The sequence below is a fragment of the Anolis carolinensis genome, chromosome 4, assembly GCF_035594765.1.
Source record: "Anolis carolinensis isolate JA03-04 chromosome 4, rAnoCar3.1.pri, whole genome shotgun sequence".
NCBI classification, from domain to species: Eukaryota; Metazoa; Chordata; class Lepidosauria; order Squamata; family Dactyloidae; genus Anolis; species Anolis carolinensis.
Window position 1 is genome coordinate 145,867,241 of NC_085844.1, and position 19,100 is coordinate 145,886,340.

A 19,100-nucleotide genomic window follows, 5' to 3' on the forward strand; every position below is an offset into this window, starting at 1 on the left:
GTCAGTTTGTTTCTTTGAATAATTGTCCCACACACCAAAAAAACACCCCCTCACTACCCAGTTTGCCACTGAGCTGTCCTGATATTCAGTTTTCCCAATTTAAATAAATGTTTCATTTCCATAAGGCAGGGGTCCTCAAACTTTTTAAGTGGAGGGCCGATTCACAGTCCCTCAGACTGTTGGGGGGCCGGACTAGGATGAAATAGTCCAAAATTAGGATTGTTGTTGTTGTGTGCCTTCAAGTCATTTCAGACTTAGGGTTGACCTAAGTTTAGGACAGGAACCAAGTAAAGGACCTTGGGTGGCCGCATCCGGCCCATGGGTCTTAGTCTGGTGACCCCTGATCTAGACGATCTCATAAGACCATAGGTAAGCAAAGAGACCTCCAAAGACCATCTAGATGGTCTCATAAGACCATAGATAAGGAAAGGAACCCTCAAAGGCCATCTAGATGAATTCATCAGGCCATTAGAAGACCATAGGTAAGGAAAGGGACCCTCAAAGGCCATCTAGACGGTCTCATAGGACCATAGATAAGGAAAGTGACCTCCAAAAGCCATCTAGATGGTCTCATAAGACTCTAGCTAAGCAAAGAGATCTTCAAAGACCATCTAGATGATCTCATAAGGCCATAAGTAAGCAAAGAGACCTCCAAAGACCAGGTAGACTTAAGTCAACCCTAAGTCTAAAGTTTAGGACAGGGGCCAGGTCAATGACCTTGGAGGGCCGCATCCGGCCCGCGGGCCTTAGTTTGGGGACCCCTGCCATAAGGTGTTCACTGCATTCATTCCCAAATGTTTTGTGAAATATGAGAGAACAAAGAGTACTGTGAGACATAGAAGATTATTTTATAAATGTGATAATAAATTAGTTAATGTTTTAGGACTCCATTCATATTTTCTCCACCAGACCCAACATGGGCAATTTCTTTGGAAGTTGTTGTATCAGGGAATTGTGAGTTTGGTATAAGAACTATGCAAGCCCACCTGCATAGTTTCCAACAGACCTCACAACTTCTGAAGATGCCTACCATAGATGCAGGCAAAATGTCAGGAAAGAATGCTTCTAGAACATGGCCAAACAGCCCGGAAAACTCACAGCAACCCAGTACAGTTATCCCTCCATCTTTTCTGTTTAAACATTTGCAGATTTGATTTGATTTAAAATGTTATTTCTGGGGATCTCTAGGTCCCCCAGTGTGACTCTGTGGTCAACTTCCAGCTGATGTTGACAATAGAGCCACGCTGAGAGGAGTCCTTGCAGGTTAAAAAAAATAGCAGTTTGTTTATTTACATGTTGGACCTGTGTCCCATACCCCAGCAAATATGGAGGGCTGACTATAAATCCTTTAAAGCCCCCCTTGAGCTTAAAGCACTCCTCCAATTGATGTGACTTTACCCTTGCTGTGTTTTTGCTGGAGCATCTTTCTTCCTGATATGAAAATACAGCAGAACTGTTTCTATCCAAAGAAAAACTCTTGCTGTATCTTCACACAAGTCACTGTTCTGGACTTTCTCCTAATTGTAAACTCAGAGTAGCTCTGACTCATGCAGAAACACAGAGGGTAGATCCTTCTGAAAATCTTTGCTGTTTTGCTCTCATAATACATACCTGGGGTTGGGGGGGGGGCAGGAAAAGCAAGGTGCACATAATGTCAGTGAAAGTTAAGCTAATATGTCCATTGGGAATGTGGGAAACACATTACTGCTTCAGTTGTGCTCCCTCCCATATCCGTTTACATCTTATTTTCCATAAACAAATATATTGCCTGGCCTTCTTGTCTCTTTTGTGTTTTTTTCCATCCAGCTTTTGATTGCAATGCAAAACTTTTTAATTTGCAAGAAGACCACATATGATGCTTGATGTATATGTATCTCACTGAACCTTAACTATGGTTTTTGTTTTCACCTACACAGTCCCTTCAGTCTGAATATGTTCAGTACTAAAGCCTTGTTGCTTCGGTAAAAGCCGGACAGCTCTTAAAATCATATTTCTTCAAGAAGGAGCGATGTTGAGGGAAACAAAACAAGCGGCGGGGAAAAGATCTCTTCAAATATGAATAGGACTTAAAGAAATGAAGTCTTTGGATAACCAAAGACACATCACTTAGTGACTACTACAAATGCACTGAAGTTAAACTTCTGGATATTATAGTTTTGTGTACAGATGGAAGATTTTAATATTGAAGGCATTTCTAATTAATGTTAGCAATATGTTTGTAATTATGGTTCTGAATACAATGTTATAATGTCTATGTGTTGAGTATATTAGTGTGTGTATGTGTATACACACATGCGTATGTATCATGGCATATATATATATATACACACATACATACACATACACACATACATACATACACACACTTGTGTACAAAGTAGACTATATTTTGATTTAAGATTAGCTCTTTTTTTTTTACCAAAAATGTATATTTTTGAATATATAATTTTACAATTCAGACATTAACCAGTATCCAGAAATGTTTGTGTGTGCAGGGTATTTTTGCACTTGATTCAAAGAGAAGAGGTTCGCTAAACGTTATGGAAAAGTCTCACCTTACAGGGCTCCTGAATTTTGCAGGATGCAAAGAGAGCGAGTTGAAGAAAGGGGCTCAAAAATCTGTATCCACATTTGGAAGCAACCTTTGCACATCTCTCAAAACTGGCCATTCGTTACAGAGCTGCTTATTTTCATTTTATGACTACATCACTGTGGCTTTTATTTTAAGAAACTTTACTGATGGACAACGAGTTAATGTTGGTCTCATTTTTTATGTTTGCTTTTAACATTGAAATGTTGATGTTCAAAATGGACCATTTTTAAAAGTATATGATATATCTATGGAATAGGACTGCTCTAACCGCGTGGATTTTTTTTTTTGTTCATTCAAAGGGAAAGTAATTTAAAGCAATAGACCAGTCAATGTTTTCAACTGAATGATTTGTTTTACACCCACATTCTTCTCTTAGAGCTTTATTTTTCTGTATTACTGATTGTGAAAACTACTGTATGAAATATAAAACTAGAATGCAATGTTTAGTAGGGAAGGAATTTGTACATTGCAAGAAAAACATCAGTATTCACTGACCCTATAAGGTTTTCATGTCTTTGGTTCTTCATTTGACTGGACCTTTCATTGTGCAAATATTTTTCTCACTACAAGTGTAAATATGGATGCAGAAAGTAACGTTTTCATTCTGGATTATGTAAGTGTTAGAGACAAGTTGCCTGTATACCATACTATATCTGCATATTCAACTGTCTTCTCCTGTACTGTATCCTTCAAAATGCTGTTGCCATGACTAATATCTTAATGCATTTCATTCTTAGTTCATGTTAATCATCAAACCTTTTCAAATAATGTTACAGGAAAAGATATATATCTCCTCAGTTAGAACCCTTCATATCATTTTTTTAATTACTGCAGTTCCCTTATTTTTCTATGTGTATATATACTACTTGTCATTATCATTATAATTGAGAAGGAAATAGCAGTAGAAATTCAATGGCAACACTCGTATCATTTATCATTCTTAATACGCTTAGAAATTGGTGCACTCAAGGTAATGTCTGCCTTTAAACAAACAATCCTATCTCCTTTAAAACTCCAGAAGATGTCCAAGCCTTTCCCCATTTTGACTCCCTTTGGAGCATGAGCATTCAAACTATGCTTTCCGACTTCATTCAGACTGGTACATTGTATTTTCCAGGATATGACATAATTTGAAAGGCATTTAATGATTCTTATAGTGTCCTGGTTTAGGAAAAATAGAAAACTTTCATCTTATGATCTTCCTAGTTTAATTACTTGTCCTCCAAAGAGAAGGGCAAAGGGGCTACCTGTTTTAGCAAAAGGCTTGTATTATGTATTGTGGCTCATGTAGCAAATCATCCGAAGCAGGCCATTCATAAAGAAATGCAGGGAGTGTGCTATATATGTATTAGTTTTTAATGTTGAGCAATTATGATGGCTAAATTCTTGATTGCAGCTGTTTTAATCGATGGATGCAATATTTTATCATATGTACATGAAATGTACTGTATATAAGTGAGCATTAGGCAAATTCTAAGGTAATTCTACCTCTATAAAGTTTGACATGTATTTTGTTACTAGCTTGGTTACTAGAAAGATGTACTATTTTTGAAATGTAGAAATAAAAATGCTAATAAATAATAAACATCCAAATTATGCAGCTTTATTCCTTTGTTTTAATCGCATGACATAAAATATTATTTAGCTTTATGTGTTAAGCTAAGATTCTTTCTAATACTTGGTACAAGGCCAAATGGAAGAAATTTTAGGAAGTTGTTGTGGCTTGATGAATAATGCAGAACTGTCAGAACTTGTCTTTTATTTAATGTTAGAGTGACTTGGAAAGGCAGTCAATGGAACAAACCCAACCTATTTTTGGCATTTATTTCTTGTAATTTTAAGAAATTAAGATGCTCTCAGTATTTTAGTAGCTGCTTTAAAGCAAGTTTAAAGAAGTCTTGGTAGAGAACAACTTGTAGGGGGTGTCTTAGATATTAGATATTGATTCATTTCTAAAGCTCAAAAGTGTTTTATTTATCATGTCAGAGGCAAATTGAGGATACAGTTATAATGTATTTAAAAAGTCAAGCAAAGTTAAAAACTTGACATTATGCTAGATTTCCTTTGACCAGAAGCTGGCCACTTGGAGTGCCTCTGGTGTCACTGTAAGAAGGTCCTCCATTGTGCATGTGGCAAGGCTCAGGCTGCATTGTAGTAAGTGGTCTGTGGTTTGCTCTTCTCCACACCCGCATGTTGTATAAAGCATATATTATGGCATATTTTTCTTCTAAAATTATTTTATGTAGTGGTTTATTTAGGTGTTGGACTAGGACTCTAGGGACCAGAGTTTGAATCCCTACTCAGCCACAGAACCCCATGGGGTGGACGTGGGCAAGTCAACATCAGAGGAAGGCAAAGATAATCTCTCTCTTGCATGAATTTGGCGCTGGATGCTGTGGCACATGGCTCGTAATGCTCATTGCAGCCTTCACAACTACAGTCAGAAGGTCTTATCATCCTACAATGTCATCCTATATTCACTCCCAACCAATCTTCAATTTATCTGATCTAGCTATTTACATGAAATTCCTGTGATAGGTTTGTGTTAGAGTTGCCATAAATTGGAAATGAAGGCACACAGCCTTTTTTCCGATTTTTGAATGGCTTTTGAAATTTATTTTTTTCATTTATATTCTGCATTTTTCCACTGAGTAACCCAAACTAGATCACAGTCTATACTTAAACAGTATGGCTATTGTGTTGTCTCTAGCAGAGCTTTTCAAACATTTCATGTCGGTGAAAGCCTTGAAGCATTTTTACTAGCAAACCAGAGGTTAAACCAACTTATATAAGAGATGGACACATACACACTTCATAATAATGAAAAGTATGGGGATACAATGTATCTCATGAAAACTTTACATTTATACTTTTAAAATATAAAAAGTTTCAGAGATTTCTCATTACGTTTGTACAACCCATCTACACACTGCACCTGGCACGCTCACATGTTTGACACGGTTTGGAAAGCTCTGATCTATAGACAAATTTAGATAAAACAATTATTGGCATGGAATATTCTATACACAGTAGAGTCTCACTTATCCAACATTCGCTTATCCAACGTTCTGGATTATCCAACACATTTTTGTAGTCAATGTTTTCAATACATCGTGATATTTTGGTGCTGAATTTGTAAATACAGTAATTACTACATAGCATTACTGCATATTGAACTACTTTTTCTGTCAAATATGATGTTTCTGTATAACATGATGTTTTGGTGCTTAATTTGTAAAATCATAACCTAATTTGATCTTTAATAGGCTTTTCCTTAATCCCTCCTTGTTATCCAACATATTCGCTTATCCAATGTTCTGCTGACCCGTTTATGTTGGATAAGTGAGACTCTACTGTATTGTCATATTTCAGTGCACTGATATATTCTCTAGAATATCTTTACAGTTTCTAGTAAAATGAAATTATTTTCATTCCCCCCCCCCCCAAAAAAAATCTGTAGTAGCTAGTACATAAACTAGAGGATAAAGTATAATTCCATAAAACATCACACATTTTATTAGTTTAACTTAAAAATGGTGTTTAGGCATCCTATGATTTGCTGTTCAGGAAAGGGGCATTTTGAATTCTCAGCTAGAGACTGCTAATGCCTCATCAAACTGCAAAGTCCAGGACTGCATAGAATGGAACCATGGCAGTAAAAGTGGAAAAATAGGGCTGCAATTCTGTAGTGTGAAAGGGGCACCAACTCTTGGCAGCCCGGGAACCTTACAGAGCTAGTTTTTTGTTCATTCTAAGGATTGCAGGAGGAGGGGAAAGGAAGTAAGTTGATTTGTGCCAATGCTAATTGGCTAGTACTGCATAGGATTGAGGCCCCTAGCAAAGGAAAAATGTGTGCTACAATAAAAGTGCTTTTAAAACAAGTACTGACAAGCCAAGCACTCTTCTCTAGGCAGTGTTTTCCATAATGATGGTGGGTAAGTTAATTCATTAGATTATATGTGGATGCTTTCATCAAAAGAGTCCCTCTTTTCTTCACCAAATGTCCAGATTTCTGTGAACAAAAATAGCAACTTGAGAAGGGTATTGGAGTTTGCCAAATCAGTTCTCATGGAAGGAATTTCTTAGTGGCCCTAGTGCCACATCATTTTGTTCTGTCAAATTTCATATTTTAGACTTTCCACCATGGGGAAACACTCTTAGACATAAAAGAGATATGTTCATGTTAGCTATAGTACATGCTGGAGTGGCTTCCCGTTTTTCATACTGAAGGTATGGTTGTCCCATCCCTTGAGCTACTGCTGCTTTTCATCCTTTTAGAAAGTAACATTTGAGAGAGAGGGTGTTTTTGATTTTAAAAGACAGCTAAAATCCCTGTGGAATTTTATCTTCAAGCCAAGAGACAGGTTGACAATTTGGGGAGACAAAGATGGAGCAGGTGGTGGTAATTCCACATGAGGCTGTTTTTGTCAAGCCTGGTATTTGAGAGCATAAATGCTGTCGCATTTCATAAGGGCTTGTCATGATTGTTGCTCATTATCTCTCTGAGACAATGCACTAAAATGGTCCAATAAATCAGACTAGAGAGCTCCCTTTAAACTAGCAAAACTCAAAGAGATATGAAACGGAGAGCCTGTTTAGAGCTGTGGCTTCAAACTATGCTCCTTGTTTCATTATACTGGGGGATACTGGGTGGTTTTCAGTATTTTTGTTGTGAGTTTTCAAGTTTACAGACCCATGCTTACTTCACACTTCATAGTGTTTGTAAAAACCACTATGGATGTAAATGTACAAGATCTTTCTTGGTGGTCATTTTCCATTGGCATTATTTCTACTGTGTGTTTACAGTCAATGTATAGCATTATGTACTGATAGCACCTCTGAAAATTACAAGATTATATCTATTATTTGGAAATAATAGAGTCAAGCTTCAGAACCCAGTTTGAATGTCAAGCCTTGAATGAATGAAACCTTCTTTTTAGAAGGGGGTTTACTCCTGTAAAGGATACTTTGCTCTCAGCAGGGAATAATAAATCCTGCTGAGATGTGATTTTTGCTGTAGTTTCTGGAGGCAGAAAGGTCTGAACTCCAGAATCACTCCATTTTAGAAGTGAGACATTGCCTTCTTCTTAATCGGTTTGTTGAACAGATTGTAGTCTTCTGAATCACCTTTGTTTTTTATGTCAGGGCTTATTCCCACAATGATTTCATTTCATTTAAAATAAATCAACATTTGGTGATTGTCAGCATTGAAAAGTGTTACTTACAGAGAGAGAGACCTAATGCAGGAAATTAAGATAATTAAGTAGACTGTAGCACTTAAAATGATAAATAGTCTTTGTTCAAGCCAAACAATCACTCTTCAAAATTCACTTTATTACCATCTTACTCCTCTGTGTAAATACAGTAGGTCTTCCACTTTTGTGGGGTTGACGGATGCAGAACCCCTGCAAAAGTGGGGAAATTGCATTTAAAAAAACACTATTTTTTTAATCTGAGGAAACACCTCTCTAGGAATCTCAGATCATCCAGAGCAACTCAATGACCAACTTCCACTATAAGTTGACCATATAATTCTGCTGGAGGAAATACAAATGCCTAGATTAATATGCTGTCTAAGAGACAGGATATTAATCTAATCTGCAAATAAAGTCATAAATGTGGAGGACTGACTATACTGGTGTGTTGGACAATTCATTTTAGTTGACTTTGAGCTGTGATGGCTCATTCACACAAGGAAAACAGAGCACGCCAGTACTGCAGTATTCCAGTAATGCACATACTGTAGGTGAAGGTGAAGGTTTTTCCCTGACCTTCCCTAGACACCTCCAAGGTCCTGTGGCTGGCATGACTGCATGGAGTGCCGTCACCTTCCTGCCAGAGCAGTATCTATTGAGATCTACTCACGTTTGCATATTTTCGAACTGTTAGGTTGGCAGAAGCTAGGGCTAACAGCAGGAGCTCCACCCACTCTCCGGATTCGAACCGCCAACCTTTTAGTCAGCAAGTTCAGCAACTTAGCGGTTTAACCTGTTGCGCCACTGGGAGCTCCACTGCGTATACTGTATTAACTGAACTACCCTATAGAGCAGATTTGTACTTCTAGTAAAAAAGATGTATAGTCTAATAAATGAAAAAAATGATCAAAGCAATATTACCCAATCCAAACTAATCATATACAGTAGAGTCTCACTTATCCAAGCTAAATGGGCTGACAGAAGCTTGGACAAGCGAATATCTTGGATAATAAGGACAGATTAAGGAAAAGCCTATTAAACATCAAATTAGCTTATGATTTTACAAATTAAGCACCAAAACATCATGTTATACAACAAATTTGACAGAAAAAGTAGTTCAATACGCAGTAATGTTATGTTGTAATTATTGTATTTACGAATTTAGCACCAAAATATCATAATATATTGAAAACATTGACTACAAAAATGGCTTGGATAATCCAGAAGCTTGGATAAGCGAGGCTTGGATAAGTGAGACTCTACTGTAATGTTCAAATTTACTATTATAATCACAGCCTTAACAATGAACTATCTCATGTTGCGAAAAGATTAATGTAATGAGCGGAATAATTGATTTTCTTCTTGATTAATTAGACAGTTGGGAAAATGTTAATTGTGAAATCCATTTCCTGCACAAGATGCTTTTTCATTGCAAGGGAAAATTTCTTGGGTTTCTTTCTGGAGAGATCTTTGTGTACCTGCACCTATGACAATAGTTCTGATCAAGGGAATCAAATGTTCAAGACCAGTGGCATCCAACCTTTGGTCCTCCAGGTATTTGGGACTCCAACTTCTGGAAGTCCTGGCCAGCTTGTCCAATGGTCAGGAATTCTGGGAGCTGAAGCCGAAACACCTGAAGGACCAAAAGTTGGACACCACTGGACTAGAACATTTGATGCAATCAAGAATTCTCACCACAGTTCAACTGACCTGGTTACCTGTGCAAACTTTCAAAACTAATGAATTGGGTATGTGCATGTACATCAGCATGGGCAGAACACTTCACAAACATAATGCTGTTGTAATATGCCTTCAAATATTTTCTGTCTTATAGTGACCCAAAAAGTGATCTTATCACCAGGCTTTCTATAATTGAGTGTGTATGACTCAGCCAAGGTCACCCAGTGGGTTTCCATGGCCAAGTTGGAAATTACACTTTTTTTTCAGAGTTGCCTAATATCAGATTGTGAGGGCACGCAAAGAAGAAGCGCCAGCCCATGAAAATGTTGCCACTTGATCACAAGTACCTCCCTGTGCCAAAAAGCAATTCTATTAACATAACTCATAGTTTACTAACAAAGGATTAAGATCCTTGATGCATCAAAGACAAGGCCATTTAAGGTTTTATAGGCACCCAGTGGAGTTGTGGGTTAAACCGCTGAGCTGCTGAACTTGCTGACCAAAAGGTAATCCAGGGAGCGGGGTGAGCTCCAGCTGTTAGCTCCAGCTTCTGCCAACCTACCGTAGTAGTTCGAAAACATGCAAATGTAAGTAGATCGGTACCACTCTGGCGGGAAGGTAATAGCGCTTCATGCAGTCATACCAGCCACATGACCTTGGAGGTGTTTAAGGACAACGACAGCTCTTCGGCTTAGAAATGAAGATGAGCACCAACCCCCAGAATCAGACACGACTAGACTTAATGTCAGGAGGAAAACTTTACCTTTACCTTGACCTAGGCAAGCATCAGCTCTTTGAACTATCCCCTGAAACAAAAATGGCCTTATATTTTATACTTTAAGCTGCCTTACACATTCAATGTGGTGTAGTGGTTTGTGTGTTGCACTCAAATCCCTCCTCAACCATGGAAACACCGTGGGTGAGTCATACTCTTACACCAAGACAATGAATGGTAAGTCTCTCCTGAATAAATCTTGCCTAGAGAACCCTTTGATAGGATCACCATAAGTTGTTGGCTCCAAGTCACACAACAACATAACAAGCAGTCTTGGGTACCAGAGTGGGAAAATGCTGAAACAAATTAATGAAATCAATAATGTTTAGTTCTTATGCAAGTAACAATTGAGCAAGTTACGGGCATCAAAAGCACATCCAGTCATTTCAACAGATTGACATGAGCACTACAATAGGGGTGTCTCATAAACTGCCTCCACAGATAGCACTATCTGCATTTTATCAGATTGGGGCATTTATCTTTTGCATCCCACTTTGGCATTTTATTGTAAAGGCATTTCTAAATAAACAAATGTAGCACTTTAAATGGAAAGAGTATCCAAATATGTGTGCGTGTTTACCCTAAGAAGAGTATGCATTCATATTATCGACACTTTTCCAAATGCAAAGCCCAGCGTGGCTAACAAAGATCATTTCACTGGTGGGAGCTGGAAAGTTGGGGGATCCTTTGTGAAACACACATGTAAACACAGGAGAGATTCAGCTCAGCTATGGGATAAAAGAGCCCGTTGCCAAGGAGCAGCATGCATGTGTTAAGCAACTGTGCTTTTACATATCGTAACTGAAAGATCTCTAAAATTAGATTATTTTTTTTCTTTATAAACCATAAGAGGCGTGAAATCCTTCCTCATAATAACAGACCAGAAGGCACCGGAGACAATGAAGTGTGAGCAGAGGAGTTTCTCTGCCACTGGGGCTGTGTTTCAGTGGTTGGAGGAGAAGCGAATGAAAGGTACGGTGTCAAAAAGAAGGTGATTTGAGAACTCCGGTGGGTGGAGGGGTGGGGGAAAGGGAGAAATATCAGTCTCTGTAATTGCTGCCTTTTCAGAGCAAGCTGCATCCCCCCCTCTTCCCATCCTCCTGCTCCCGCAAGCCTGAAATCTACTGAATAATTCATTCAGATCAGAAGCACCAAATTTTCCCATGCTGATCTCTCCAGTGTGCATCCTGTGAAGCACAAGACGAAGCTCCTAGGTCTTCAGGTGAACCACTAAAGCTCATTGTAGACTGTGCTGGGACTCCTGATAATGTCCTTTCCTCTTTTTGCCAGCTTTTCTCAAGAGGGCACTCTTTTATGCCTTATATTCTCCTTGCCATTGCACTAGCTTCATAGCTGCACCAGTGGAGATGTACAGTTGGATTTTGGTGTGCTCTGGATCTTCCTATCTGCTTGACTGCTTTTGCCACATCTCTTCGGGTCTTGTTGGATCAAAAAATGCCTGAATCTGCCTCACTTGACTTCATAAGAATTCCTGTTATATCCTTTCTTCTACCTGCAACTGATTCTGGATCGGGCACGCTCTGAGAAAATTGTTGGTTTCCATAGCATCGAGTTTCTCTGCTTGTTTGGGATAGAATTGGCCACATTCTTTTAGACATCTTGAATGCTCAGGATCTTTTCAATCATCTGCCTTTGTTGTTCTTTTGTTGTGTGTCATCTCCTGCCAGATGTATCTTGATTTCTTCTTGGCTCGCTTTCTTAGCCACTTCCAAAATCAAGCAGGAATGAAGACTGCCTGATTTGTGTGCACCAGGATGCCCAACACTTCCTCCACTTCGAGTTCCAGATCTTTACAACTGCTGCTTTGCGAAGAAGACACTCTAGGAACCAGGATTTCGTTGTCTCTCGTCTACTTGCTACTGGCTGTCTCTGGAACTTTATCAAACATCATGGTGATCTATCTGGTCTTCACCTTCCGAAAGCTGCGCACCACCAGCAATGCTTTCATTGTAAACGGCTGCATCGCTGACCTTAGTGTCTGTGGCCTTTGGATGCCCCAGGAAGCCGTACAGGGACTTCTACCGCCTGCTTCTCCTACAATTCACTCCGAGGGCTACCGCCTGCTTCGGGTGGGGCTGGTGGGCCTTGGACTCATTGTCTCATTGCTTTCCCATCTCTTAGTGGCCCTCAACCGGTATGTCCTCATCACCAAGCCGCCAGTCACCTACCAGGCTCTGTACCAGCGGAAGCACACTGCTTGGATGATCAGCTTGACCTGGGGGGTTGCTCTTCTCCTTGCCTTGGTGCAGCCCGGCCTGCAGGCTTGGCAGCTTGACCAGAAGGTGTCTGGAAATGCTACCCGCAACAAGAGTTCTAGCTACACAGGCCTGCTGGTAGCCCTAGCTGTGCTCAGCCAGACCATCCTCCTCCTGCACTGCTACATGGGGATCGTGAGGAGGGTGCGGGGCAGTGTCAAGCGGGTCAGTGTCCTCAACTTCCACCTGCTGCAACAGCTGCCCTTCCCAGCTGGCCCACAAGCTCCACGCCGGGCACAACGACGGCTGAGCAGCATTTCTGTCCTCCTCCTCTGCCTTGCCTTTCTCCTGGCCACGCAGCCCCTGGTATGGGTCAGCCTGCTGGGCTTCTTCCTCCAGGCCGTGCCACGAGGGCTGCAGTTAGCCAGTTGGCAGCTCTTCTGTTCCCTCTCTGCCTTCAACCCTCTGCTTTACACGTGGAAGAATGAGGAGTTCCGGCGTTGCTTGCGCTTAGTGCTCCTGCCTGGAGGGGATGCAGCGGCTGTCGTGACGGCCACCGCAACTGCCACAACGGCTCTTCCCACAGTCTCTCTTCCACCACAGGAGCCATTGCAGTTGAGCACCAAGGTAGACAGCATGGGAAGCTTAGTATTTCAATGACCTACCCAAGGAAAAACTCTCACTGAAAGAGTGCTGAGAGGCATTTGTTTGCTGAATTTGACTCACTGAACTGGAGACTCTCCTTCAAGAAAAGCTTTTTAACTCTGCCGTAGAGACACTTATCAGCAGGGGCAAGAGGGTTGTATATATTTGCATCCAGGCTTTTTCATACTCTGTGGATTTGTACAGTGGCTTGGTGCAGTTGCACTGATGAAAGCTTCTTATATACCTCGAATTTTCTGTCAGTGTCTTAGTTGGGGGGTTTTTTCTGACGAAATGTTCCTGGCTTACAAAATGGCATCATAACAGAGGCAGTGCCTTAGCTTAGCCACAGAGCGTGTACTTGCTATGGATAAAGTTTAAAACTCAGTTCCAGACAGGTAACTTGGTTAAAATTATCTGAAGTGGGAAGCAATATTTTGTGTGTAGGTGAGATAAAGACCTTCTGCCTTGACAAACTGTTGTGGAGCCTAATGGGACAATTCCTCGTAACTTCCTTTGCACCCCTAAAATATAGTTTCACAGTGAAAAAATGTGGGAAATATGACTGTAAGCGGCATTTTTCCCCCAGATTTATGTATTGTGAATTTTATTCAGCCCTCTGAGGCCAACAATAAACAATTTTTTTCGTGTCAGGAGAGACTTGCAAAATGGCAAGTTAATTTCGGTTTGAGAGAATTGGCTGTTTTCAAGGATGTTGCCCAGAGGACGCCCAGATGTTTTGATGTTTTTACCATCCTTGTGGGAAGCTTCTCTCATGTCCCCGCATGGGGAGCTGAAGCTGATAGAGAGAGCTCATCCCCGGTCTCCCCAGGTTGGATACGAACCGGCAACCTTCAGGTCAGCAACCCAACCTTCAAGTCAGCAGTCCTGCTGGCACAAGGGTTTAACCCACTGCACCATCGGGGGCTCCTAACAGGAAACTAACTCTTGGCAGCATATTAATGAAAAACTAAAGGAAGAGCATAAAGAAAGATGTTTGCGTTATCAGCCACTTTGGTTTGGTAGCACAGTTCTTTGGACTAGGAAGGACCAAGTTCTTCACATTGCTGCTCCATCAAGCGTCTAACTGGGTTACCTTGGACAACTCACTAACGTAAACAAAAGGAAATGTTTTTGACCACAAGGTGTTTACAATCTAAATTTAACAGGATACAAATGAATGCAAAGGGAGACAGGGACAATAGTGAGGGATAGGTGCCATCTAATGTATTTAGAAGCGCATGTCTTTCTACCACATTTCCATCATAAGATATAGGTTAGGCCAGTGGCTTCCAACTTGTGCTCCACAGAGCCCTAAAGGCTCCATGTGTACTTCCCAGGGGCTCTGCGGCCACTCCAGGAAAATAAATAAAAAGTGAATGAATTTAAAGAATAAAAAACACATGTTATTTTATGTTATGTCTTAATTTAGATCTACTGTTACACCACAGTGCACTCTAGTTCTGTTGTAACGCAAATGGATTGATTTGTTGAATTTTGGAGAATTTTTATGTATAGTTGTGTGGACATTGCACAATTGTTTTACTATCTTTTAAATTTACATTTCCTTACTATCGATCCCTTTTTCTTCACTCCGTAACACTACTCCTAAACACCATTAACATGTAAGACATAGGGTGGGCTTCAGGGGCTCTGCCACAGATATTGATTCTAAAAAGGGGTCAGCGAGCCAAAAAGGTTGAGAACCCCTGGGTTAGACATTATTTCTATATTCCTCAGCTCTGATACTGCCTGTGTTTTGTTGTCATGCATCTTTTGTTTTATTCAAAACACATTGGGCCTGCAGTCAAATGGTGCAGTTGGGATCAGGCCTGTAGCGAGGAAGCGGTTTTAGGGGTTCAACCCCCCCCCCCCGAAATTTTTCAGGTTATAAAAAAAACCTGGTTTACTCATGAATTTTAACTGGTTAACCAAATCCCCATGCTAAGTCTATGAGACACAAAACATTAAGAGTCCCTCCAGGCACTATCTCAAGCAGATATTGACAGGTTTGTAGCGGGGAGGGGTGTGTGCTAGGGGTTAACCCCCCCCCCCGAAATTTTCAAAACCCCTCCCAAAATTTTTTTCCGGCTACGGCCCTGGTTGGGATGCTCCTATTCAAGGAGCCAGCCAGCCATACTCCTTGCCAGGACAATTCATTCTATTTACTTCCCTTGTAGTTTTCTATTCTAAGCAAGTTCCTAATTCCATAGTTGAGTTAGTTGAGTTAGGCAATCTCTCATTGTCCGAGTATGATGGCCTTCCAAGTGTAGTGTCTGGCGGTGGATACATAGGTGACTGTAGAACCCTATTCTTTACCCGCATGTTCTTTCACGGTGAGGAAATTGGTTTCCAGGTGGAAGGAGGTCCCAGTCAGGGTTGGCTTGATTTCCTCTTGGCACATTTCTCCCATGCGTGCCTCTTCAAATTCCACAGCACTTCTGGTCACAGCTGACCTCCAGCTAGAGCTCTCAAGGACTACGGCTTCCCAGTTCTCGGTGTCTATGCCACAGTTTTTAAGGTTAGCTTTAAATCCATCTTTAAATCTTTTTTCCTGTCCACCAACATTCCGTTTTCCATTCTTGAGTTAGGAGTATAGTCATTGCTTTGGGAGATGGTGATCGGGCATTTGGACAACGTGGCCAGTCCAGCGGAGTTGGACTGGCCATGTTCCATAAAAACTGTTATGGAACTATGCTTAGTTCCATAACAACTAAGCATACACAGTGCTCCCTTTAATTGCCCCCCCCTGCGCACGCACGCACGCACACACACACACACACTTTTTTTGTACTTTTGCCAAAGTTGGTGACTTCTTATGTGTGAATGATGCTGTTTTTGGATATATAAGAACAGGCACTAGAAGAGCACCACCATGGCTCCGATAGTACAGTAGAGCCCTGGTTAACCAAGCTCCGGTTAACTGAGGCTTTGTATTATCCGAGGCACCGCCTAGGGTGCCCCTCCCTCTCCCTCTCCTTCTCTCAGGTTCGAGAGAAAACTCTTCCCTCCGGTTATGGCGCTTGCCTGGGCAAACGCGCAAGAGTTGCTCCGCATTTCCCCAGTCTCAGCCTTTTACTGAAGGGAAGAGTTTCCTCCCTTCAAGAAAGGCCTGAGACTTTGGGCAAACGAGGAGTGCGTTGCTAAACAGCAACGCGCCCCGGGTTTCCTTAGGCCGGGCCTCCCCATTATCCAACAGATCCGGCTATTCAAGATGCGGCCCGCTCATTTAACTCTACTGTACCGGAACTCTACTGTACGTATAATAGACACCAGGAATAAAACTAGCACCAATCCGGTATCTGTACTTTCCTCCCTTTAGACTTGATTAATACAGCCTTCTAACCCTTTCTAAAACTGTTTTTTTAATATTTTAAAAATATTTTAAAAGTGCATAATGTGTTGGTAAAAAAACCCCTACCTTTTAATATAAATGCTATCTTCAAATTTTTACAAGCCTTTTTATTCTAGAAGCGTTTTCCTATAAAAACAATATAGACTATTTACATAAATGGAGGCAAATTGCTTTTCACTGCCTACTACCTCTTTGTTCTATTTATTACATTTCTATAATATTTTTTCCTTGCTTTCTGCTGTAAAAATGTAGACTGCTAAACAGGTTTCAGTGTTGTTGTTGTTTTAGGGGAGGGGTAAAGTTACAATTACTGAAGCATGATAAAACAGCCAGCTAAAGTTTGTCACCCTAAAACTGTATTTGGAAATAAACTTTTCTGAATTTGGTGAGGCTTTCTACTTACGAAACATGGAGACTTTTGAGCTGCCTGCAAGGTGAGTCTCAATTTTTGTGTGTGTCAGGAACGACTTGAGAAACTGCAAGTTGCTTCTGGTGTGAGAGAATTGGCCATCTACAAGGATGTTGCCCAGAGGACTCCTGAATGTTTTGGTGTATTACTATCCTTGTGGGAGGCTCCTCTCATGTCCCCGCATGGAGCTGGAGCTGATAGAGGGAGCTCATCTGCGCTCGCCCCGGGTTGAATTTGAACTGGCAATCTTCAGGTCAGCAACCCAACCTTCAAGTCATCAGTGCTGCCAGCACAAGGGTTTAACCCACTGCGCCACCAGAGGCTCCTAATCTCAAATTAATTGCGATGAATTGTTTCATTGCTATTAGCAACTCAGGGCCCTTCCATACAGCCATATAACCCAGAATATCAAGGCAGAAAACCCCACAATACCCACTTTGAACTGGGTTATCTGAGTCCACAATGCAATATATCCCAGTTCAAAGCAGAAACTGGGGGATTTTATGCAGCTGTGTGAAAGGGGCCTCAGTCCCACATCTCATCCATATTGAGATATCATTCTGATACCGTTCCCATGGCTAATCTAGCCAGATTTTTGGACTTCCTTACCTATTTCCCCACATTTTCAAACAAATCTAGCCTGATGAGGAATTCTGTATGTAGAACTCAAACATGTGTAGATTGTTGTGCAATTAATCCATAATAAAGGTATTATCCATCTAGAGATTTTGGAAATCAAGTTAGTCAAGACTCATGCCTCAATGAAATGATTGCGTCCATCAAAAATACTTACACGTGGGATTTGCTTCAGTCTCAAGGTTCACCTTGAGTCTTTTAGAAATTACCAATTTTTGATGCCATAGGTGTAAAGCCTGCTCTCTCCTTGCGCACTTGCATCACTAGATTTCTGACTAGCAACTGAAAGGCCAGATCTGACTCATGAAGTAATTTTAGATGACCGTTGGAAGTACAGCATTGCTATAGTTTCATCAACATGTGCTTGATTTTCTTTCCTTTAAAAGAGGAAAGCCAATTTCATTTTCAAAGTGTGTGTAAGAGCATGAGGAAGGGATAGACAGGTGGCCAGATATCCCTCCCTGCTATGTTTAGTAAAGAGGCAAACTTAGAAGCAAAGTTGATCACCCCAAAACCCAAGTCCCCATGGAAAGTTCTCAAATTTTATTTATATATTTATTTGCAGTATTTATATTCCGCCCTTCTCACCCTGAAGAGGACTCAGAGTGGATTACAATGCACATATACACGGCAAACATTCAATGCCATCAGACATACGACATATAGATAGACACAGAGGCAATTTAACATTTTCCAGCTTCCGGCTTCATGAGGGTATGCTCAATTCTGGCCACAGGGGGAGCTGCCGCTTCACCACCCACTTGTGACACCGAGTCCTTGATGGTAGTATTTCCTCATTCCTTTCCACACGCTGCTAGCAGTTTTATGGTGTCTTAAATTAATTAAATTAGCCTCCCCACATAAAGCGGTACCTAAATTTTCTACTCAACAGATGCAACTGGTTTTTTAGCTGCTTAGGTCAACATTGAGCTCGGCTATTAACGGTCGGGAGCTCAATCTGACTCGGGCTTCAATCCTATGACCTCTCGGTCAGTAGTGATTTATTGCAGTTGGCTACTAACCAGCTGCACCACAGCCCGGCCCGAATGTGTCAATCCATAAACCAGTTCTTGCTGTTTTCACCTTTCCAATTCAAAGATTAGCCAGCTCAAAATGCTGTACATTCAACAGCCACAAGAGTTCAGGAAGTTCCACCCTTATCCTAAGAGAAGCCAATTGTGGCTAAACCCAGAAGAAAAAAAGAAACCTAAGCAGAAAGTAGAGGGGAAACAACTGATCACAAGTCCCAGCAATTCAACTCACGAGAAACAACCTTAATGGAAAGGAGATTGAATTCACCACTCTTCAGCCACTTCTGTAAAAAAAATAATACTGTGGCAAATACACTAAGTAATACAGAGAAGTTTACCCGCTCTGGTCCCCATTGTGCAGGTTAAAACTGGAGACATTAACATAGCACAAATGTGTTAGATGGCACGACCATCTGGCTTCTTCCATCATATGATTCAGTGTATAAATTCTCTTAATAACTGCGGTCGGAATGACTTTTTGCAGGTACAGGATTTGCAATAAGGAAATATGTTTCATCTTTTCTCATCTGGCATTTTCCAGCCTGCTTGAACATTGCTCTCCCCCATA

General features: G+C 40.9%; 2 protein-coding genes across 5 annotated transcripts in view; both read left to right on the forward strand.

Moving 5' to 3' along the window:
• Window positions 1-19,100, forward strand: part of cdc14a (cell division cycle 14A) — a 123,268-nt gene that overhangs the window by 73,609 nt on the left and 30,559 nt on the right. For 2 of the 4 annotated variants that reach the window (XM_003220043.4, XM_008109147.3), the window contains one exon: window positions 1,917-4,186. The exons of the other annotated variants lie outside the window; for them this stretch is intronic. In XM_003220043.4, the coding sequence (XP_003220091.2) occupies window positions 1,917-1,946 (30 nt within the window). In that variant the 3' untranslated portion in view covers window positions 1,947-4,186. Of the gene's footprint in view, window positions 1-1,916; window positions 4,187-19,100 lie in introns of those variants that run through there. 4 annotated transcript variants of the gene reach the window in all.
• gpr88 (G protein-coupled receptor 88) lies at window positions 10,920-16,842 on the forward strand. Its single transcript, XM_062979531.1, has one exon. It carries the CDS (start codon window positions 12,019-12,021, stop codon window positions 13,117-13,119), a length of 1,101 nt encoding a protein of 366 aa, XP_062835601.1. The 5' UTR covers window positions 10,920-12,018; the 3' UTR covers window positions 13,120-16,842.